This window comes from Xiphophorus hellerii, chromosome 8, assembly GCF_003331165.1.
Source record: "Xiphophorus hellerii strain 12219 chromosome 8, Xiphophorus_hellerii-4.1, whole genome shotgun sequence".
Lineage (NCBI taxonomy): Eukaryota > Metazoa > Chordata > Actinopteri > Cyprinodontiformes > Poeciliidae > Xiphophorus > Xiphophorus hellerii.
In genome coordinates, this window is record NC_045679.1 from 26,968,548 (window position 1) to 26,992,070 (window position 23,523).

At 42.0% G+C, this 23,523-nt stretch overlaps 1 protein-coding gene across 3 annotated transcripts in view; it reads right to left on the reverse strand.

Moving 5' to 3' along the window:
- The window catches only part of myo18b (myosin XVIIIB), a 49,095-nt gene that overhangs the window by 17,656 nt on the left and 7,916 nt on the right, over window positions 1-23,523 (reverse strand). For all 3 annotated transcript variants that reach the window (XM_032570426.1, XM_032570424.1, XM_032570425.1), the window contains exons 4-33: window positions 22,482-22,880; window positions 21,419-21,482; window positions 18,873-18,985; window positions 17,798-17,965; window positions 17,362-17,572; window positions 16,515-16,657; window positions 16,322-16,422; window positions 15,542-15,605; window positions 12,989-13,133; window positions 11,999-12,160; window positions 10,849-10,939; window positions 9,707-9,899; window positions 8,946-9,026; window positions 8,712-8,832; window positions 8,430-8,577; window positions 7,724-7,907; window positions 7,493-7,643; window positions 6,794-6,903; window positions 6,640-6,705; window positions 6,434-6,562; window positions 5,884-6,027; window positions 4,623-4,712; window positions 4,427-4,546; window positions 4,187-4,292; window positions 2,800-2,924; window positions 2,539-2,693; window positions 2,152-2,275; window positions 1,335-1,535; window positions 1,144-1,254; window positions 431-535 (exon numbers count right to left, since the gene is read on the reverse strand). In XM_032570426.1, coding sequence (XP_032426317.1) covers window positions 431-535; window positions 1,144-1,254; window positions 1,335-1,535; window positions 2,152-2,275; window positions 2,539-2,693; window positions 2,800-2,924; window positions 4,187-4,292; window positions 4,427-4,546; window positions 4,623-4,712; window positions 5,884-6,027; window positions 6,434-6,562; window positions 6,640-6,705; window positions 6,794-6,903; window positions 7,493-7,643; window positions 7,724-7,907; window positions 8,430-8,577; window positions 8,712-8,832; window positions 8,946-9,026; window positions 9,707-9,899; window positions 10,849-10,939; window positions 11,999-12,160; window positions 12,989-13,133; window positions 15,542-15,605; window positions 16,322-16,422; window positions 16,515-16,657; window positions 17,362-17,572; window positions 17,798-17,965; window positions 18,873-18,985; window positions 21,419-21,482; window positions 22,482-22,880 — 4,125 coding nt within the window. The remainder of the gene's footprint in view (window positions 1-430; window positions 536-1,143; window positions 1,255-1,334; window positions 1,536-2,151; window positions 2,276-2,538; window positions 2,694-2,799; window positions 2,925-4,186; window positions 4,293-4,426; window positions 4,547-4,622; window positions 4,713-5,883; window positions 6,028-6,433; window positions 6,563-6,639; window positions 6,706-6,793; window positions 6,904-7,492; window positions 7,644-7,723; window positions 7,908-8,429; window positions 8,578-8,711; window positions 8,833-8,945; window positions 9,027-9,706; window positions 9,900-10,848; window positions 10,940-11,998; window positions 12,161-12,988; window positions 13,134-15,541; window positions 15,606-16,321; window positions 16,423-16,514; window positions 16,658-17,361; window positions 17,573-17,797; window positions 17,966-18,872; window positions 18,986-21,418; window positions 21,483-22,481; window positions 22,881-23,523) is intronic.

Sequence of the window (23,523 nt, forward strand, 5' to 3'; positions counted from 1 at the left end):
CATGTTATTTAATACACGTATCATCAATATGTAATTCACTGTATTTACAGCATATATTAGAAAATGTGTTGGGAAAATAAAATATTAGAATAAATTACAACACCAGTAATACAACTGGTAGATATGTTTTTCTTTCATAAGGCTGTCTGTCATCCAGGTGAACACTGGATAAGCATATTATACGTTAAAAAGTTTATTCCACTTCATAACTCAAAGTTTTAAATCAGTATTAAGGAATTACTGACTGAAAATGTATTTGTAAGTTAATTGTCTTATTTCAAGTGATTTGAGATATTTACACTAGAAACTAGATAAAAAAAAATATTTGGTAAGATTGAATGTTTTCTATCTGGTGACAGAATAAAGCAAAATGAGAGAAACTTTCCTTTCTTCCCCTCTCACTTGTAGGTGTGTGTAGGAGGGAGCTCACCTGCTCACACAACGTCGCTATGAGTCCCTCCAAGTCGTGCTTCTCATGAATCACCATCTGCTTCTCCTCGTACTCCTGCTCCAACTGCATCTCCAGCTGCTTCAGCTGCACAAATACACACACACACACGATTTCAGTCCAGGACAGCAGAGTGCGGTCAGTGTGTTCATTTCAACCTCTGGAGTTCTACTAGGAAGATGTGCTAGGGAATGTTCTTCTTTCTACCTACAGCTCCAACCACTCCAAACCTTGGCTTCCTAACCAAATGGGCAGATAGAGGTTTAAAGCAGAGTGGCAAAAGCAAAAGAGGTGGATTAGCAGTGCTAGCCAACAGCTTGCTGTGGAATATCATCTCTGCTGCTCAGAAATTGAGCTGTTAGCATGTCATGGCGGTCAGACTGTCTGTCTTCAGTCAGAGGCCTCTTCAGATTCGTTGCAAGACTGACCGCTACTGGAGTTCCTTCCATCATCCACAACGACTCTCTGAAGGAACTTGGATGACATGAGTTATGGCAATATTTTTTTTTTTTTTTTTGATGAAGTATTTTTGAATTGAATTCCTAAATAAAATGTTTTTAAAAAAGAAGCAGCTGCCAGGAGTTTAGAGTATTAACAACTAACATAAAACGTGTTATATATTTTATTGAGTCCTGAGCAGACATTGGAGCAAACATCTGTTCATCATGTAAATCTGCCTCCCCGGTCGGACCCACCCGTCTCTGAGAGGACTTATGGACGTCCTCCAACTCTTCTTCTTTGTCCTCCAGCTCCTTCTGATGCATCTGCTTCATCCTCTCCATCTCTATCTCGAACCGCATGTGGATCTGTTGGGTGAGAGGTGCAGATGAGCCGCGGCGGCCAGCAGACAGGTCTGTGCCAGGCCTCCGCCCCGCGCCCCGTCCACCTGCTGCTGCTGCTGAATCTGGGCGGACAGTCTGCTCGTCTCCTCGGCTCTCTCGCTGGCCTGGCTCTCCAGGAGGCGGATCTGTTTCTTCATGTCAGGCACCGAGTTCGAGGCCAGGTCGACCGGCAGGCTGAGGTCTCTGATCTGTGCGCACAGCTCCTCCTTCTGCTTCTGCAGGCGACTCATCTCAGCCTGGCTCTCCTGCACACGCACCATGAACACAAGCAGAGAAAATGTGGAGGCTGATGGAGCTGCGACTGACCTGCTGAAACGAATCAGAAAACTATCCAAAGACCTCAGATTAAAAGTCTGAGGTAGCATCACTAGGCCTGTCACAATAACAAATTCTGCTGACTGATAAATTATCCCAGACGTTATTGCGATAAATGATAATATTGCTTTTTGGGTTTTTTTGAGCATTTACAAGTAAAGTAATGGTATGCAAGAACACATTCTGAAAGATCAATAAAAGATCAATAATGAAAATGTAACACATTTTCCAATAACCTAAATAAACAATTAAACAAAACAACAGAAACAACAAATAAAATGAATCATGAAGTTTCTGTAAATACAATGAAACCAAACATTAGACTGAAAACTTTTATCGTCCAGTTTTTGGTAGAAAGAGAGAAAATAGAAAAATCATGCAAATGGAAATTGTTGCGCTTGTTTTAATTTATCATATGTTTCATTTATTTGTTGCTTACTGCGTCAGGCCTAAGTACTGGTTTCTATAAAAAAAAAAAAATTACGTTCACTTTCAAAAAGTGCCATGAACCAAACACTGACATTCCTTTATGAAACACAAACACACCTGCAGGCTGCGGCGCAGGCTGAACACTTCAGAACCCAGAGCTGAGTTCTCCTGCAAGGCTTTATCCTTCTGCTCTCTCTCACTGTTGGCCTCCTCCAGAGCCTGGGCCAGCTCACTGTCAAACCTGCAGCAACACACACACACGCACGCACGCACACACACACAGACCACACCCACACACAGACCACACACGCACACAGAAAGCACACAAACACCCACAAGTTTGTTGGCTGTGAGGAAAGGTCTTATTACAGCAGTGAAAATGAAGATATTTCAAAAACACGATGTAATTAGAAAGAATATTAACATGCATTATGTATTCATTAAACAGCCAGAGATGAAGTGGAGGATCAGTGAAGCAGCAAGGTGTCTGAAGGGAAGGTGAACCTTCTCTGTTTGCGCTCCAGTTCGTGCATGCGATTCTGCAGAGCATCGCTGAGTACTCTGGCATCCTGGAGGTCAGAGGTCACCCTGCGACAGTGGCGTTTCAGCTCCGACGCGCTCCTCCGAGACTGCTCCAGCTGGGCCTGCAGTGTTGCCACCTACACACACACACCCCCACACACACAGGTGGTGTTACCTTGAGACATTAGTGTCTCAAGGTAACACTGCCGGCGCTGCCGTGCACGTCGGCGCGTCCCGTCTCACCTTGGCGTCGAGCTGCTGTCTGCTCTGCCTCTCCGTCTCCAGCTTCTCCTCCGTCTGCTTCAGGCGTCTGCGGACGAACTCCACCTCGGTCTGGCAGCACTCCAGCTGCATGGCCAGCTCGCCCTCTGAATGACGGGACACTCGGGTATCAGTTTGTTCTGAGTCTCGGTTCATTAAAACTTTGTCCCGTCAGGCGTTCCCGAGGTCAGGTCACGATGCTTTTCTTGAGGAAGTTTTAGTATTAAATACCTTGATCCACAGGAACAAAGCGCCTGATAAAAGCTGCAGTTTAAATCAGGAATAGTCGGGCTGGAGGATATGACTGAAAAACATTTCATGACATAAGATTTTCATATAAGCCGAGGTGAATAATTACTATTTAGTGATTTGTTGATATCTAGTAGCATGACCTTTCTTCTTTTATCCACAGTTTTCACTTCATGTAGTTTATTTTTAAGCAGTTATGTGTCAAAACCATAAAGGGGCAGCGTTATGTATGTTCCATACATAGTAACATTTATAGCACAATCAAGTAACTACGTTACCTTCATTTGTTATAAAAATGCTCTTTGTATCAATGACATAAAAGAAATTTGAGTTTGTAATTTGATGCCTTGAAATTGGGCCTCTGTCTCTTTAAAGACTGCTGCTCTTTCTATAATGAGCTGAGCTGATGTGCAGTTCCACCAGGTGTTTGCTAATTGCTGCTGGCTAGTCTGAAGGAGCTGAGTGGCGGACGGCTGCTCTGTGATGAGGAAGCTCTGAGGAGGAGCTTCACCTTGAAGGCGGAGCTAGGTCCACCCAGGCGCTTTGCACAGCTGAGGAGATTAAAGAACTTTTCAGACATCCATGAAAGAATCAAAGCAACACTCCAGGTGTGTTTCTTATGAGGAAATTATAACATGATGTAAAACTCAAAGGAGATCATTTCACATAATATTGCCCCTTTCAACTGCTGCTGAACATGTCACTCAATAGGCTGTTGCTAGGTAACCAAAAAGTGAGTTAGCAGATGCTACCTCCATTGCTTAGCTGACCATGAGAGGTTGAGCTGCTAAAGCCTTCCCCCTGCCTGCATCCCCCAGAATGCAGTGCAGTTCTGGATCAGATTCCAGTGAATATTCTACATATTGAATCTTGAATATTTGATTAAATATATTATCTATTGATATTGATCACATGTCTATTGCGATTTATGTTGTTATTGATTTATAGTCCAGCCCTAAGTATAAGCCTTTTTCTGCTGTTTAATTGTTTCCTCCACCATCTCTGCATACATTGTTTTAACATTCCTGAACGTTTTCTCATTTTTCACGTTTGATCATTCAGCAGCCAAACCTCAGTGTGTTTTTGCTTTTTGTCTTGCCAGCAGACTTTCCTCTCATACCTGTTGCAGCTCCTCTCTGACTTGCAGCAACTTGAGCTTTCTGCTTCTCCTCCTCCAGCTGCTTCTCCAGGGTTTCCATAGTAACCTTACACTGGTCCAGCCGAGCCTTCAGAAGTCACAAATTAAACAACAACAAAAAAAGAGACGCAATCGCTCAGATTTTTTTATTCGAATCGTTAACTTAAAATAGACAGTCGTCATCATGCTAGATGTGTCAGGTGACTTAGTTAGCCGGCTCACCAGCAGGTCCTTGTTCTCCCGGCTGAGTCGAAGCCTCTCTGCCCTCTCCATGTCCAGAGCCTGACCCACTGCATCGCCTCGGAAACGCTCATCGCTTAGCTCTGATGTCACAGCGGTAACCTGCAAAAAATATAGATCACATTAATAGCGGTGAGCGTTTGTATATGCGTGTGCGTGTTTGTGTTGCAGCTCTAACCTTGGTCTCCAGGCTGTCTACTGTCTGCCTCAGCTCGTTCCTCTCCTTCTCAGACTTCTCCAGGCGGCGCCTCAGAGCCGATACCTCATCCTTTCAGAAAACGAAAGAGAAGCTTTCTACTGAGACACAAACATCCTTTAAGGCACATCACAAACATTTGCTGGATGAATTGCTGTTGGGTTTTTTTTCTTGTTTCCCATCACTGAGATCAGCTGGTGTTAGATGTGTCTGTCAGGTGATGCGGATGCTGCTGCAGCTCACTGCTGTTCCGTCTGTTTTTACTGTCACTTTAAAGTACAACGGCTATGTCTCTTCAAAAAAAACACGACATTTTTCTAAATGAATTATTAAATCCCTAAGATGCATCATTACAACCCAGTGGGGGAAGTACTTTCTCATCAGCCAGACGGGTTTCCTGGAAGCTTAGGATGTTTCTCCTCCATTAGCACATTGAGTTTCCTTTCAGGAGATCTCAGGTTTTAAAAATCCATCCATGCTGCAACCCACCTGAACCCAGATCTAACAACGCAGATGAATCAGAGTGAACATTTCCAACGTTAGGTCTGTTAGGATTAGCAAACTCCTTCCTGTTCACTGAGTGTCAGAATAATGAGAGAGGACATTTTTCTGTGATGTGATGAAATTCAAATTTTAACTGTTTGGCCAAAGTGACCATCGTTATACTTTGAGATAAATGGGAGAAGCTTTCAAGCCCGAGAACAACTTCAGAACTGTACTTGGTGATGGCAGCATCATGTTGTGGGTGACTGGTACACTTTACATATCAGATGATACAATGAGGAAAGAACAATATGTGGAAATACTGAAGTGAAAACTTCAAGATATCATCCAGGAAGTTAAAGCTGGATCTTCCAAATGGATGATGATCCTAAACATGCTGATTAATTAGTTTTAATGTGTCTTAAAGTTACTCAACACCTAGGCTGCCTAGAAATCAATGACAAAGGGCCACAATGGCCGAGTCCAACCCTCAGCAGAAATGTAGCTGGATGGTTAAAAGTTTGATAAGTTCTAACGATCTGTACATTAACTGAAGGTTGGGTGAGGAAACAGAAAGTTTACATCCTGTCTATCTGATGAGAAAGCGGACAGAAGAAGAGTCTCAGTCACACTCTGTGTGTGTTTTATTTCACCGGCGACGTGCAGGGACGCTCTGGAGGGGATCTGTACATAAATACGAACGTCAAACGAATTATTTAAAAGAAAGTGAACTGAAAGAGGCCCATATGAAAGTCTGCACCTCCTTGGCTCTCAGCCTTTCGTTGTCCATGTTCACATCGAGCAGAGGACGCAGCCTGCAGAAAAGTTTCCACCAGCTCCATTCGGCTACGGCCTTCAGAACCCGCAGGTTCCTCTGCAGACACCTCACCGCCATCTGCTGCACCTGGAAATAAGCACACACACACACACACACACACAGGCAGAAACAGTAATGTAAAAAGTCTGAGTTAAAACCACACCTGAGATCATACAGTAAACTCATCTCATTATAGCAGGAAGTGGATGAATATTCTGGAGGCCAACTAAAACTCTGGAGCTTCATGAAGAGGTCCAGAGTTCAGAGTTTTTATTCAAAGATTTTTTCAAAATCCTCTATCAATTTATGAAATCTCAGATGTCTTTGACACTCCTACTGATACTAATCACTTATGTAGCCAACTTAAGAGCTCTTCATTAATTTCAACTTCTATTTAAATGGCATTTATTGCCTAAAAACATCTGCATATTTTGTAAAAAAAAAAAAACGGACTGGGACTCCACGCAGTGAACCGGACTGAACTGGGTCTCACCTTGAGTTTGCGGTACTTCTGACGTCCCACATGTCCCTTACAGGCAGCCTGTAGGTAAATCAGCCACCTGGTCACCTGCTGATCCCTCTGCTGCTCCAGGTATTGTAGCACACCTCTCTTCATAAACACCTGAGACCCAGCAGAGAAAAATATATTTGAATCATAACTGACTGACTCCTGTTTGATGGCTCCAAACCCGCTCTCACCCTGCTGGCTCCGACCACGATGCTGTTTTTATCTATGTCCAGCTCAACCAGCAGCTCTTCCACTGCCTGACACACAACGGAGAGAAAAACAGCAGATTTATTCTGAGTTTGTGATATTTTTGTTCATGTGAACTCCAGCGATTTGCTTCTCTACCTTTCTCTCATCATGGCTGACAAACATGGAGGCGTAACGCTTCATAATCAGAGGAGAGAGAGCCTGGAAATGGCACCTGAAGTCACTGAGAGTCATGTGTTCTGGATAACCTGGAGACGGAGAGGAAAATATGGCTTTATATGCATTTCTATTTTTATTTTTTTATTGATTTAGAAACTGTTGACATTTCTATCTTTATATAGGTGTTATGGAAATATGCAAGTCTGTATTTATGTAAACAAATTTCAAAATCAGATCATCAGAAGGGGCCCTGATGTAAAATATGTAAACTAACTCACTGACCACGTTATTTGGGATTAGCTGTAAAAAAAAAAAAAGAAAAGAAAAAAATCAGGGCAGCTCAGAAGAGAAATGTTCTAGCCTGATAACAGGAAGGTGTGCTGTGAGTGTACACTATGATTCCATTGGTGTCAAACTCTTTTTTATTTTGGGCCATATCAAAAACCTGAATGTTCTTAAAGGGCCAGTTGTCCCCTCACATATTCAGAAACATTTTTTTAATTTTTTTAAATGAATGAAAAAATAATTTCCCATTTTTGGGACAGCAGTAACTGACAGAAACTGGTGAGTAACCAGTCAGTTTGTTCAGTTGTAGGTTGTACTGTCTGATGTCTGGCCTGTCTGAACATCTTAACTCCTGTGTTCGTACGTAAAGCTGGTCTGAGGTGAAGGGCCGACCTGTGCGGTAGAGCTGCAGGGCCGACAGGATCTGGGTGGAGTGCAGCTGCACTCTGAGAGCCGGCACGTCCAAACCGCCGCTGCTCGATTTTGCGCCGACAGACTGCAGGAACACCGGCCTGGCTCGGCGGATCAGGTTCACCAGCGCGTCCTGCGAGGACCGCAAGACGATGACAACCGTCACGCTTCTGGGGTGACGTCAGAACGCGGTGACGGTAGCGCCATACGTACCGCCTGAAGCTTCACTGCTATACACTGGGAGTGTCTGCGTATGGCCGCCATCCCGCCGCTGAAGGTTTTCCGGATGATTCCGTTCCGCTGCAGGGTGCGCTGGCTGCCTCCCTCCAACCCGGCCAGGCCGCGGCACAGACGGGGGAGGGAGATCCTGGGGCTGAACATGGCCTTCACCACGCCTCTGAGGGAGGACAACAGACCTTATCTAACAGTGAACCTGCTGAGTTCATTTCATTTCCTTTCACCACAACATTAACAACCAAACATCTCACAGAAGAGTAAAATAAAATAAAAAATAAAAAAACAACAAAAAAAAACAGTAAAACTTCTAGCCATGTTGAGGCAATAAGAGGCTGGTGTGTAGGAAAAATGTTTAAAGCAATAATAACCACCAGAGAGCCTCCATGACAACAGTAGATGAAGACGGTCCGGTCAGTAAGTCAAGACGGTCTGGTCAGTAAGTGAAGACGGTCCGGTCAGTAAGTGAAGACGGTCCGGTCAGTAAGTGAAGACGGTCTGGTCAGTAAGTCAAGACGGTCCGGTCAGTAAGTGAAGACGGTCCGGTCAGTAAGTGAAGACGGTCTGGTCAGTAAGTGAAGACGGTCCGGTCAGTAAGTGAAGACGGGCTGTCTTCAGGTTGTCCACCTGCTTTTGGCCTTTCATCAGATCAATATGCTGCATAACTTTGTGCTTCCAGACTCACATGGTGGAGTTTTGGAGCAGAGTGATGGCATTGAGAACAGACGGGTTGTTCTGGATCCGACCGAACCATCCTGAGAGGTCGTACCGGACCGGGTCCCGTCCCGTCAGGTGGCTCACCTCACACTGCAGCGGCTGCTCACACTGACGTACTGCAGACACACACACACACACACTTCAGTAATGTCACTCTGAAGGAAACCGCTTGCTCATACACACAGGGTATGAGCTCTGGTTATGTGCGTGGGTGTGTGTGTGTGTGTGTGTGTGTGTGTTTGATATTTACCAGTGTTGCTGTAATACTGACAGACTCTCTGCAGGGCGGCGCTCTCACAGGAGGAGGGCGTCACCATCTCTTCATCCAGAACCCACAGCAGACCTCGAGGGTCTCCATCTGCTGCCCGGACCTGAAACACACACACACCCACACACACACACACGCCATCATATACACAGCTCTTTTTTAGGACAAAATCTGTCTTAAAAGACGTGTTCGGAAACGGTGTGGTGGATCTCGTACCTGCGCAGGCGACTGATCGATGGCGGACACCACCTCTGAAGAACTGCTGTCTGGACACTCGAACGCCACATGAATCCTGTCCTGCACCAGAAAAAACACACCGCTCTAACGCCACAGCTGTCTCTAACATTCACACACTCCACTCATCCAGTTGTCTACCAGTTGCTGATTATCTGTATTTCTTACACTAGAAATTTATTCACTAGACTTTAATGCTTATGGGGAAAATGTGTGGAGCAGTGAAAATCTGAGAGAAACAAATTTAACAACAGTTTATATACCATGAGGTGTTAGCCACTTCAGTGTTTATTTTTCACATTAACTCTAAGTAGTAGTGGAAAGAAATGACTTTCAAACCATTTCACAAATAAAAATGTTACAATGGCCTAGTCGAAGTCTAAAGATTTTTTTTTAACTTTATCTTTATTTCACCAGGAAAATGAAAAATCTCTTTTGCAAGAGAATCCTGGCCAAGACTGGCAGAATCACAGAGATTATAGAACATTCACGACAAAAAGAGAAAAAGTTAAAGCTGTCATCAATAAATTGATCAAGATTCCCCAGTTGAAGCATCAACGAAGGAAATCTAATTCAGAATCTGAATTCTGATGTTATCAGCTGCTCTCCATCAAACCTGACTAAATTTAAAATCTTTCGCAACTGCAGCCAAAATTTGCATCAATTTCCTTCCACCTCATTATGTTATACTGTCTTGTGTCGGTGTGTCATATAAAATCCCAGCAAACTCCACTGCGTGTTACCTGTGCATATCTCTCCAGTGTGTGAGTGAAGGTGTGTGAGTGGTAGTGCTCCAGCAGCCGCTCCTGCAGGTAATTGTGACACAGCTCGGACCAGCTGGCCCCTCGCTCCTCCGCCGAGTGTCGGGGGTTCCTGAGGCCCGGGGCGTCCACCACCATCACAGAGGCTAACGCTAGCTGCTCGCTGCTCAGAGCTCTGGAAGCAAAACAGAACCGACGTCACGCCTGCTCAGGTTTCTGCAAAAAGGCACCAGAGCTGTCAGGACGGAGACTAACCTCTCCATAAATCAGAGGAGTCCAAAGTGATGGACTGAATTTATATGGGCAAATCAATAAGGGGCTAATTTGGGCCCCACGCAAACGTGGTTAACTGAAGTTGTTTTGTTTTTTTTAAGTTAGGTGCAATGTAAAATATTAATATTTTAATCAACAGCCCTATAGCATTTTCTTTAGTTTTATAATAAAAACTGACCACATCTATCCTGTGACTTTTACTCTAAAGCGTTCTAATCTGCATTTTTATCTTTACTTGACCTTTATTTACACCGATTGTTTCACTGAGATCCAAACTCTCATTTACAAGAGAGAACAAATCATGACAAATACAGCAACAGAGCAAGACATGGCAATAAAATATGAGAGCAAGTTTCATAACATTTTTCTTTGTCTTAAAAAAAAAGTGTGACTTGTGCCAAATGAATTGAATGACTTTATTCAGCCTGACCCAATAAGAGATATGTGTTCAGACAGAGTGACCCAGGCTGAGAATAGACTCGAGGATTACTCGTTTTATTAAAATATTGCATTGCTGAAAAATATTGTTGAAAAAGCACAAAAAAGCACAATGTATTTTTTGTGTGTGTGTTACTGGCTTTTTAAATAAGTTGTAGTTTTTGGCCTGTGTGACAAATGTCTGCACAACCATACTGGATATGACACAACAGGAATGTGAAGCACAGCAACAGTAGAAAAAAACTTTTTATTTCTATAAACTGAGTCCATGAAGTGAGGTGATCCAAGGCACATAGTGCTTTAGCGTTCTGTTTAATCTCTATAGAGTCACTGTGCAATCCAGCTCCCTTTTCTGGGCAACAAACTGTGATTTTATGACTTGTGATGTTGCGTTGTTTAAAGTGCGCTCCTACCTGTTGATGAGAGACACTATGGTGGTGAAGAGCTCTTCATAGAGACCAGCAGCCATTCCATCCACACACTGAGCAGCTGTTAGACGGGGACCTGCACAAACCGCAGTCACACAAACAGAGGAGGCTGAAAGACGTTAGCTTCACTGAAACCAGGGCCGCTCCAAGGCTTTCTGGGGCCCTAAGCAGATTTTCATTTCACACTAACAAGTCAACGGCAGATGTGTCATCATTTCTAAGTGTATGTATGCTTACTATCATAAGCATCATTTGTAATAAGCTTACATCATGACATGTTATGGTTATTTATTTTAACCTTACATGAGCAGCAAACTAAAACAAAATGTGGATTTTGAAACGTTGAGTGGTTCTTAGGTGTGTCATATTATTTTAACTATTTTATAGTGACACCAGATGATAAACACTAAATTTACAGTAACAAGTTTGTTATCTTACATTTCCCCAACAGCAGGAAGAGATTAACTTAAAATTTGTTATTATTATAATAATATAAAAATAACTTTTTCCATGTGTAAAAGCATATAGTTCAAACTGAATGTTTGAACATACAGTATATATATCTATCAATCTCTCTCTCTCTCTCTCTTTATAGATAGATAGATAGATAGATAGATAGATAGATAGATAGATAGATAGATAGATAGATAGATAGATAGATAGATAGATAGATAGATAGATAGATAGATAGATAGATAGATAGATAGATAGATAGATAGATAGATAGATAGATAGATAGATAGATAGATAGATAGATAGATAGATAGATAGATAGAAATTAAATTAAAAATGTATTGGTAAGTGTATTGTAAGTGTATTGTTTTTTTTAATTTATTTTAAATCATGCTAGTTTGGTGCTCGTGGGGGCCCCCTGGTGCTGTGGAGGCCCTAAGCAGCCGCCTACCTCACATTGCCTTGAGCTATAGTTTAATGTCACATCTACTTGCTTCCTTTCAGGTTACTTTGTATCTCTTGAGTTACATATCTCGATCATCTTTGATCACGTGTTTAAGATTGAAACCCCGTCAGGATTGACCTCCTGGTGACCCCAAGTTAAACTCCCTCCATTGTTTCCGTCCTTCCTCCACTCTGCCTCTCTGGGAGCGTTTCCCCTCCAAGTGGTTGTGACTCTCACCCTCCTCGGCCTCGTTCCTCTCTCTGCTGACTCCGGTGGCTTTCTGCAGCAGCTGTCGCAGGTGATGCTTGAAGACGGCCGTGTCCAGCTCCTCCGCCTCACACCCCAGGACTTTGCTGGCTGCCTGAGCGCTGTCAAAGTTCACAAACTGTCTCCGGCCCACTGCACATCAGAACAGAGCGCGCTGCATCATGAAGCCTGCTGGCGTACAGCTGGAACCAGATGCTTACAATAAGCAATTAATCACATGATAAATTAAAATGACCTCGATAAATTCCATTCTAATGTCAAATATTTATTGATGGGGAATTTTGATTAGAGAGACATTGTAATCCATTATATCAGTGGCTTCAGTGGTAAGTGGTTTTTGTTTGTGTTTTATTTTTGTTTTGTTTTTTTCTGGATGTTTGAGCTACAGTTCCAGTGACCAGTGTTCTTTATCAAATTAAAGTGTATTGGTTTTTGAGTGGGAGAACTCAAAACGCTCTAAAAACAACAATGTTATCAATTATCGCGATAATTCCTGGGACAATTTATTGTCCAGCAAAATATGTTATTGTGACATGTCTAATTTCCAGACACCGAATAAAAACACACAGACAATTTTTTTTCTCTAAAGTTAAATCAGTCCAAACTTCTCTTGTTTTCGGTCGGTTACAATCACCTAAATTATTTCGACATGCTAAATGAAACCAATACTAACAGTAGGTAATGTTAATGTTAGCTATTGTGCTTCCAGTAACAATATATGCTGTTGAGCTGCTCCTTCCTCTTTGAAGTAGCTGATCTCTGTTCACTATTATTCTTCCTCTTCAGGCCTCATGGTGAGAACATTTCCACACTGCGAGGACATTTGATCCACTTTCACCTGAACAACAACTCTAATCAGATGAACCGTGTGGTTAAAGGCCATGAACTCGGTTCAGATATGTGTGATCGCTTAGCGTGTGTGACTGATGATGATGATGATGATGATGATGATGGTGTCACCTTTACAGGCCCCAGCAGCTCCCAGGTGGTAAATAGCAGCCAGAACGTGCCAGATCGCCTTCTGCTCTCCGGCTGAGAAGCTTAGCGTTTCCATGGCAGCCAGCAGCTTGGTGAAGGCGACAGACGCTCGCTGTTTTTCTTCAACCTACAACCAGACAGGCAGACGGAGGAAGAAAAGAGGAGGCCTTCACACACCACCAGCCGAGTCACGTCACACATCAAGTAGAACTCTTTACGCTTGGTTTCATTTTTCTAGGTTTAGTCCCTCTTTACTTCATATTTACAGAAAGATTATAAAATTCATCAACAGAGACTCATATTTCATTTTAGGCAGCAGAGTGTAAACTAGAAATGTTTTTAGCACTGTACATATGAAAACAACGCCTAACAACACATTCTAAGCTCTGCTTATTTATAAAAATAGCATTTTATCAAGCATATGCTTTTTAAAGCATTTGCTCTATCTAATACAAATGACGTAACAGCAGTTATCTGGTCACACCGAACTTTGAATAATGAAAACTTGTAGTCCTTTTCGCCAGCAGGTGGCGCTGTCAAACCATTCATTAGCACTAAAACCAGAACTTTTTAAAAAAACATGACACTGACATTGTTTTTATGGTTCTAGAAATGTTGCTCTCTGTAATGCAGTAAATATTTATGTTCAGATTTAAGAACATGGATGATTTCTTCATAGCTCATAGCTTCATAGCAGGAACATCATAGTTCCTGTACCAGCTGGAGGACACGTTGCAGTCAAGAAGTTTCCTCAGGAAATGTGCTTATATGATGTATGATAACTGTTATCTGGATGTTATTTTACTATAAGATCATTATTATTTATGTTATTATTGGTGCTGCAAACGTAAACACACTGAAAGAATATGAAATAAAAATCTAAGCTTCTTTTGAGTTTTGTTCCCCATCACTTCCAGCTAGGATCAGCTAGCAGAGTTGATTTCCTTGCTCCGCTAACCGCCTGTTGCTGCTGCGGCTCACTGACACACTGCAGCTGTGTCTCACATGTTAAGGCCACTGCAGTGACACAGCAGCTGCTAATGAACGCTGTGGTTTTCAGTGTGCACAGACTGAGCTGGCTGACGATAGCACAGTGTCAGTTTTTATTTTTAAAAGACACCTGTTGCCCAGCAGAGGACGATCTGGTTATGGGAAATTTACATTTCTCTCCAATACAAACAACTCCCAGTTGAACGGCTTTGTGCCTGTAATCCTATAGGAGTAAAAGATTAACCTTTCTGTGTCCATAAACTGTAGATCGCGACAGCAACTCTGGGAACCCCTCTCTATGTGAAGTCAGGATTTTGCGCCACGCAAATAAAATCAAATCTAGATTTTTAGTTTTTCTCTGGTTTATAACAATAGACAACACTATGAGAGCAGGCGCTTTGGCACGACCCAATGGTTGCCAAGGGAGATTCAAGAATGCATGAAAAAATTATGCTGTCATATAAAGCTCAAAAAAGTTGATTTTATATAATACCTCCATTTAATGTAAAGTATTAAAGGAATGATCCAAAGGTAGGTCCTGTGGGACGTCTATAGAGTTGCTTAAGAGATAATTTATGATTTTATTTAATCCAACAATCAAATTTTTTTTTGTTATTAATTGTTGTCAGGCACAACCGAGTGATTGCCATGGGAGATTCAAGCATTCCTCAAACCTGTAGCAAAGAATAAAAGCAACAGTCATTAATGTTTCATCATGTAACATTACAGCATGATGTTAAAAGCTTAAAATTGTCTATTTTACATAATACTGGTCCTTTAAATTTTAATGTCACACAAAATCCCCTTTTTCCTTTCTGTCTGGATTAAAACCAACAACCGTAAAGCCTCTGTTACAAACATATAGATCAACCCAGATCACGGTCTGTGTGCTGTAAGTATTTGCATTTCATGGTGGTTCATAGAAACCAGGTTTCAAAATGCAAACAGCAGAAACTGACGGGGAGGAGAGAAAAAGTAGGAAAATGATTGAAAAAAACATTCAAGCTGATTTTCCATCAGCTGATTAGAAGTTGAAGAGAAGCTACTAAAAATGTCCAAATCTCAAGACTACGACCAGGCCGGTGTCACTCCCTGCTCCTGTGTTTCATAGTTTTGCTCGAGTAAAGCAGGGATCTTGTTTCTTTCTGCTAATTCAAAGGTGAATTAACAGAATTTCTTAAGCGTTGTCAGGCCATAAAAGCACCGGCTCACTTGACCCGACTTTGGAAAAACTGAGAAATTCCACAGAATCTTTAGCAAAATGATGTAACAAGCTGGCAAACCATCAACATGTATGGTATGCATTTGTAGATCTGGAAAAATGTGTGGCTGAAATGTAAAACATGTAAATATAAAATATAAAAAATATTTTTTTCGTATGTAAAACACAAAATCACAATTCCACATGCAAATTCCCAATCATAGGAAATTTGCTGAATTTATGGTGACATGATGAACGCGTGCCGTCTTCTCCTCGTCGGCTCATCTCACCCATCAGCTCACACACTGACACAAACACACACACTGCAGCTGCTCTTTCTGTACCTTGGTGGGATGAAGGATACCAAAAGAGTTGGAATCAGGGAGCTGGTGCAGCTGCAGTTCTGTCCTGGGGAGCAAGAAACAGGAAGTTAGTCGCTACGGGAGACACTTCCTGCCCACAGCATCAGCATCGGTAACGACTTTTTCATTTTTCTTTGGGATAAATAAAGTATTTTTTTGAATTTAACTGAGCTGAATTATTGTGGGAGTAGGGAGATAGACCCTGAACACAGAAACAAAATGGAGAAACTGATTGAGCTGTTTTGGGTTTGCAGGAGGAAATCAGAGAACTGAGAGGAAACCTGTGTGTGTATCTACTGTCCGAATATACGAAAGCATCTGGAGATTGAACCGCAGGTTAATCCAGACTTCTCTTCCTGAAATCTAGGCTGATTTCTGTTTTTATCGTTCTGTGATGTCACAGGAAGTAGTGTGTTGAAGGTGTTAAAAAACATCCACAGGTGTGCCTCCATTTAACTCAAATGTTGTAAATTAACCTATAAGAATCTTATAAAACCATGACATCATCATCGGAACCTTTTTCTTTTATGTTTTCAGGCACACTCACGTATGTAAACTTCTGATTTTACAGAACGTAATGAAAAGTAATCAGTTTCTCCTTCCAAATTTTGCAAAATTGACATAATTCTGGAAATCTTCAACATAATTGGTTAAATTAAGTGAGAAACTGACAGAATCTATAGCAGAAAATATAACTTTGAGAATTAAAACTCTTCCTATGAGCACATGCCATTGAAAAGCTGCTTTGATTTCAAACATTACCTCATTTCTGAGCTGAGTCCCGCCAGCATCTGGGAGAAGACCAGGAAGTTGCTTTCTCCTGGACTTTTCTGACACACTGTCCATTTATCCAGCATCATGGTCTGTGTAACGGAGAGCCGCACAGCAGCAGGAATCAGCTTCAGTGTGTTTGACCGCTAATCCGTGCGTGGGCGTGTGTGTGCGTGCTGCGTACCTGCAGGTGTCCGGCAGAAACCTGGCCGGCGTGGTTGAAGTCCAGAGAGAAGACCGTGGCGAACCGAGACGAGGCGTCGCTGTGCGGGGAGCTCACACAGCCAAAGGACCTCAGGATGGAGAACATGGCGCTCACACGCTCCACTGTGGGACAAATACTGAGGATGAAGGACGGCCGGAGCACAGCGGGGCTTTTTACAGGTTAGTTTGATTTCACTGTGACTTTTTGTTTGTCTAATTCAGTTCACTTTAACTAGTTTTAAGAGTGTGCATGCTAGTTTTTACTAGTTATTATTGCTTGTTTAGTTTTTAGCAGTTTTACTTCTTTCATACTTTTGTTCATTTTTAGGTGCAGAATTCAAAAAGGTCAAAGTATTGCACTGTGACTATGTTTACACTGACTGAGTACTGAGACCATTTTCAATTATTGTTGAACAGCTGACTCTGGAGTTTTCTCCCAACTTGTGTTGTCACCACGTTGCAGACCAGCGTTAGCGCCACCAAGAGGAGAATGGAGGAACTGTAATTTATCAACAGCTGATGTAAAACTGCTGGTGTGGGGGGAAAATAGATTTCTCATCAGTTCAAAAGACTAATATTAAGTTTTATAAGCACAAAAACAAAGGAAATCATATGTATGATTTCAATATGTTTAGTTAGTTTCATAAACACACAATATAGTTCCACTTTTTCCACATTAATTACTGTTTATACTTCATTTAACGAAAATGTTTTCTCAGTTTCACTTTTTCCTTGTTTCATTCGTTTCAGTCAGCTACAATACTGTTGGCATGAAACTCTGTGGGATGCGTGGTGTGTTTGGTTCTGTCGTGATCCGGAGTTCTCACCGCTGATGTTCGGTCCGGCTGCTCCGGCCCGTTTCAGCAGAGTGTGTGTGAACGCCTGGCAGGTGGCGGTCTTCCCCGTGCCGCTGCGTCCCAACGCGCACACACTGTGGTCCCTCCGGGTTCCCACCAGGGACAGATACACCCGCTTGACCAGCGCGGCCAGAGCAGGGGGGGCGTCCCACACACACTCCCCCCGCCGCGTCTTCAGGGTCTGAGACAAAAAGAACCGACGAGAAAAACTGCGTGAAAAGAAAAAGTTTGTGGGACTTTTGTTGCCTTTTGTTGCGGAGCTAGGTCCACCCAGGTGTTTCCCACAGCTGAAGGGTTCCCACAGGAGATTAAAGGATTTCTCAAACAATGCATGAAAGAATCAAAGCATCACTCCAGGTATGTATTTGATGAGGGAACATCGTTATTAAAGTGTGTAGGAGCTCACCTTGCTGGGGGTCTGCAGCGGGGGCCACAGGCTGACCAGGTTGGGTCCAGAATGAGTGAGGGGCATGCTGGCTTTGGAGCGACTGGTCAGTGTGTGCAGAACTCCGCTTTCATTCACACACTGCAGGTCGCTCAGGTCCTCACACACGTCCAGCTCTGACGGGTTACACTGGGGAGGCAGAGAGCTGTTAGCTGCAGCAGCTCTGATTCAGAGCCCTGCAAAGTTATACGGGTGCAGAAAGAATATTTTAAAAAACTCTGCCAAATCATTTAGTTTTTCTCTTTCATAAGTATGTGTATATGTATATATTTTTCTTTCTTTAAATAAAGAATAATGTGCAAAAAGTAAAACGTAAAAGAAAGGGGGCAGGATGAAATAAATGTATACTTCTGCCTACTTCCTTTTCAACCCAGTAGTTATGTAAATATGGATCATGGGATCTGAATGTGAATCTGTTTGAAATAAGCAAATAAAATGAACTCATTTTCATTTGAGCACCGAACCAACAGGAAGTTTTTAAGCAAAAAGATTTTCCTAAAAAGTTTGTACTTTTACTAAATGTACTTAAGCTTACTTAACATCTACTTCAATCCTAATCCTGCCTCACTCAGGGTTACAAGAGTTCAAGTTGTGCTTTGTAATATTATTATTCAAAACACTTTAAATAACAGTTTGGAGCATTCTTTGTCATTTCACAGCTTCCTAATTCTGCTTTGTTCTCACTGATAAACTATTTACATTATAAATAGATAAGATAAAAATCCCTCTGAATGCAAAAAAAAAAAAAGTTTTATTCCAAAAACTCCTCATGTGGGAGTTTTAGCTTCATTTGGTCCAATTCCACAAAAAGCAAAGCTGCTATTGCATTTTAGGCAATGAAATGTTGATCTCCTTATTTAAAAAGGAAAAAAAGAAAAATCTGTGGATTTTTTTTCAATGTGATAAATCGATTAACCACCAGAATAATCGATTACTAAAATAATTGCTAGTTGCAGCTCTAATGCATATTACTATTGCTGTTATTAATCTTTGTAATTAAAAGAAAAAAAAAAAGAACTGAAAGAAAAGCAGTCACCTTTTCAACTTCAAACTCTGTGACGTCGTGGAGCGAGCCGTCCGTCTCCAGCCGCACTCTGACCCGACCCGACGGGAGGTCAGGCGTTCCTTCATCCGGCTTCAGCTGAGTGGCTGGAAAGACAAGAAGTGAGGATCTTTTAAAAACAGATTTAACAGATCCCAGGTGATCAAACAAGCGCGCCTCCTTATTTATCCTCAGGTTGAGTTTCCCATTCAGATTCTCTGCTTTCTGCACAGCAGAGGTGGAGGTCAGAGGTCAGGGCTGCTGGGCTCTAACTGGATCGGTGCGGTGGCTGGATGAAAGCAGCAGCTGGAACTAATCGACAGCAGGACGTCCAGCCACTGCTGGCTCACTGCAGACTGTGTGTGGATTAACAGATGATGTTACTAATCCCAGATCACGTCGCTGCAGAGCTGCAGTGTGTTTACACACACACCGGCTAACGCAGCTCAGCTGCACGAATCCGCTCATTAAAACTGTCACTGACAGACAGAAAGTATTTTTAAAAGATGCTTTAGAAGCTTGGTGGTTGTCACCTTTTTTTTTTGTTTTTTTTACAAATTACCAAATAAATGACAATGAATAGATTTTTTATTTATTGGTCTAAATAAAAACGCAATTCACTTTAATTCTACTCAAAAAAAAATAATTCATTGATCCCAAAAGGAAATGAAATGCTGCTGTAACTCTTTAATTCAAGATTCTTCAAACACTAGGATGGCCAGGTTTTCGATTTCTCCCCAGACTGGCTGAAACAGGGCCAAAAGACCCTGTCCAAACTGACGACTGATGGCTCAAATTAGCCTCCATTCATCCATTTTTCTATGCTTCTATTCTTCTATTGTTCATGTGGTCGTTGACCGTCAGGCCAGAAGGTAGGAGTGTGAATAGTCCATGTTGGGGGTGGGTATCTATGATACCAACAGGAGATCAGATCTCCTGTAGGTAATGCTCTTCAGTCTAGTTTTGAAGCATACATGAAGTGTTGAAATAAAGCTAAGAGGGTATAAAATGACAGTTTAGAAATAAACTAACCAAATTAATTGTGTTGATCCACCTCAAAAAAATCATGCAAAAAGTGTAAGCAAAAGAGATCTGGGAGACTTTGCACATGCAAATTTGCATGCAGCCTTTTGTGCTGTGGAGGATAAATAGGTGACTGCTTCACCTATTTAGTTCACAAGAACTAATGGCATTTATTTCAGCCATAATCTTGTGGGGGGTGACCAAGGTTCCATCACTATGTGACTTCTATTTTACTGTCAGTCCTGCACTTTATATTTTATATTTAGATTTATATTAATATTTTATACTGTATTTTATTTTACTCACAACATTGGAACCTCAAACATTGTCCTGAGCCGTATGCAACGAAATTTTGTTCTGTATACACCCTGTGCATTGAAAATGACAACAAAGTCAGTCGAAGTCGAAGTCTAAGTCTAAGGAACAATTGTGCAACTGTGAGATGCGTTGAGGCCATTACCAGGGTACTTAAGGGTACTTAAGGGTACTTATGCCATTTGGACAACTCCAGACTGAATAGGAGTGTTGTCCACGTGGACTAACTTCGGCCGTTCCAGTGTCAAAGAGATGCTGACGGCTGTGGACAGGAAGGACCTCCTATAGAGGTCTGTGTTACAGCAAAACTGAAGACGCCTCTGACTGAAGACACTCTGTCTTAGAAGAGCATGGTCAGGGGTGTCTAAGTTTCTTGGTTTTATGAAGAATCCTTCTTGCATTGTTGTCTGCAGAGGTTCTACAGTGATCCCCAGAACAGAACCAGAACAGAACAGAACCAGAACAGAACCAGAACCAGAACAGAACAGAACAGAACAGAACAGAACAGAACAGAACAGAACAGAACAGAACAGAACAGAATCAGTCTTCTTTACCAGATTGTTGAGGCTTTTTAGGTCCCTGGTTCTATCACATGAACTCAATGGTCAGGTTGTGCAATGCTCAGAGCTCAGGTCTCATTCCCTGATTAAAGACGAATGGGGTCGATGGAATCATGAAGCGACCTTCTGTCTGTCAACATGGATGAAGAGTCGGGAGGCTTCACTGACATCTCCTCAGGTGTAAGTGTGGTAAAGACATTTTGACTTTCATTGTCTTTGTCCAAGCAGTTGGTTTGCTAAATGTAAAAGTTTCTGACAGTACGATAAGAAGACTGAACAGCTACGGTTAGTTTGGCAGCGTTTGGTGTAAACACAGAGCTGGAGTTTGGCCATGGAGGAAATAAAACCAGATTTATGAGCAAGAGTCAGACTAAAGTCCCTCCAGCAATGCTATAATGACTGATATAATCAGACAGAAAAAGACTAGAGAGTTACTGTTGCACTTCGTTTTCATAGAGTTGTTTTCACACAGCCCTGCCTGTTAATCTGTAGTTTTGTGAACTAAATAATGACAGGAAACATCTCCTGTTGTGGATCTGCTGAAGTTACTTTTCAATCTGGTAAAGACCAGGCTTTTTCTTTCCACCAGTCCTGTGAGTGTAGTGCAAGCATTGCCGCCTCCTGTGTGTGTTCTTCGCTCACCGCGGGTGAAGCCGTCCTTGTGGACGAACCACACAGGTCCGACCTCGTACCACACGTCCCTCACCTGACAGGACAGACAGCAAAACAACAAACAGGTCAGATCGCTAAAAACTAAAACACATAGATCAAAGCCATTTAACTCATTTCTTTCTTTTCTTTTCTTTTTTAGATTTTTGTAGTTGTACATACAACTGTCTGTCTTAAATCTGAAATAGATTTATTTGAAATAACATCCAATCCACCAAAGGGTCTTCTTAAGACTTCCATGTATTTTTGTAAAAGAAAATGAAAAAGAAAAATTTAAAATCTTGTGGAGAAACAGATAATGACATTTAGCAAGAACTTTCACTATCTTTTCTACAAAGCTTCAAGGCAATGATGTGTTTGTGTGTTTTTCAATAATAATGAACTAAATCAATGGATTCCAGAGAGACGCACAAAAGATTTCAAATCCATCTCAGAATGTCAAACTTTAAAGGGTCATCATGTAACAGCTTGATATGAAAAGACACATTGTGTAATGTACTGTAAGTGAACAACATCCGTCCCCCTTTGTTTTTTAGGCTTTTAATTTTATTGTGTAGAAGTTCAATGCCACAAACGTCCAGCAGCTGTTTACTCAGAAACACCCCCGTGTGCAGCCATTCATTATGCTCAACTGAACACAGTGAAGGTTTGAAAAGAAAAATCAGCTAAAACATTTCAAAGACCAACAAAAAAAAACAACTAATAACTGGCCCGAAAAGTGAAATAGCTGCAAGGTAAATGTCATACTAATGTTCATTTCATGAAAATATTAGTTGTTTGATTTATTGATGTGCAGGGAAAGTCAAAATAATTCGCGATTTTATTATTATTTGCAATCATACTTGCAGAGAAAAAGCTGATTTTGGCCCCTGAGGACTTTAAACTTTGGGATTTTGGCCCTCGGTTCAAAACATTTGAACGCCTCCCTCTGGTTCGTGTTTAGTTTAGTAGTGATGGCGCCTCCGCCGGGTGTGAATTAGGGACTAAATCAAAGGATAAAATATTCCTTTTTAAACGACGTCATGAACAGACGCACCTCCTTCCCGTTCTGCTCCGTCACGGTTGTGTCAGCTTGCCTCCCCTCTGGCTCCTGTCTCTCCTCGATGCCGTTCTGGTTGGTTTCCACCAGCCTCCCGTCGTCCGTCCTCCTCTTGTTCGGCTCGGCCTGCAGCTTCTTCCTGCCCGCCACTTCTTGCTTCTTTTCCTGTCGCTGGTTTTGCTTCGGGGGCTCCGGTGAGAGCGTCTGTCCGTCGGAGTCCGGAGTCATTATGTGGCGCTGGGACGGCAGGCCGCCGTCCGACTGAACGGAGTCGGACCGTTTCTGTTTGCTGTTGTTGACCTGTTCGGCCCGCAGAGCCATCTCGGCCTCCAGGATCGGAGGAGTCTGATCCGGGACCAGGAACTGCTGCACCAGGTTGTCGCTCAGTTTGTGCGGCTGAATGAGGAGAGAAATGAAGAGATGATGATGATTTATTTGGATGCAGCAACAAAACCTCCTCAAGGCCTGAAGGAAATTTGTCAGAGACGAGGCCCATAAAGGTTCTTCACAGAAACAAATGCATTAAATGGACTGAAACACACGACATGAAGAAAAAGGCAGGAAAATGCAACTTCAAAAACTCCTGTGATTAAAGTTATGCAACATTTCATTGCATAACATTTCATTGATTTTATTTTTACATTATTGTCCTTATTTGACAAGAATGAAGGCTGAAATAGTAATAACCATAATCAGCAGTTCATAACTACTGCCAGGTTTCAGAAATGCTCTGTAATTTCCCCCCTATGTGAGTTGAATGCAGCAATCTGCAACATTTACAATCCTAAGAGCCATTTTCTCCCTCAGTCCATGAGACTGAAATTTAGAGCCACGAATGTCAGGAGAGACGTTTCATGCCAACAAAACCTACAATAACTCTTTGAAGAATTAATGAGTTACAACAACGTTTAATTTGCCTTTGGGATTAATGAAGTATTTTTACATTTGAATTTGAGACATTTTGGACAAAACACATCTACTACAGAAATGTTCTCGTTTTGAAGGAGGCACAGTTTTAACTCTATTTTTAGGTTTGAAA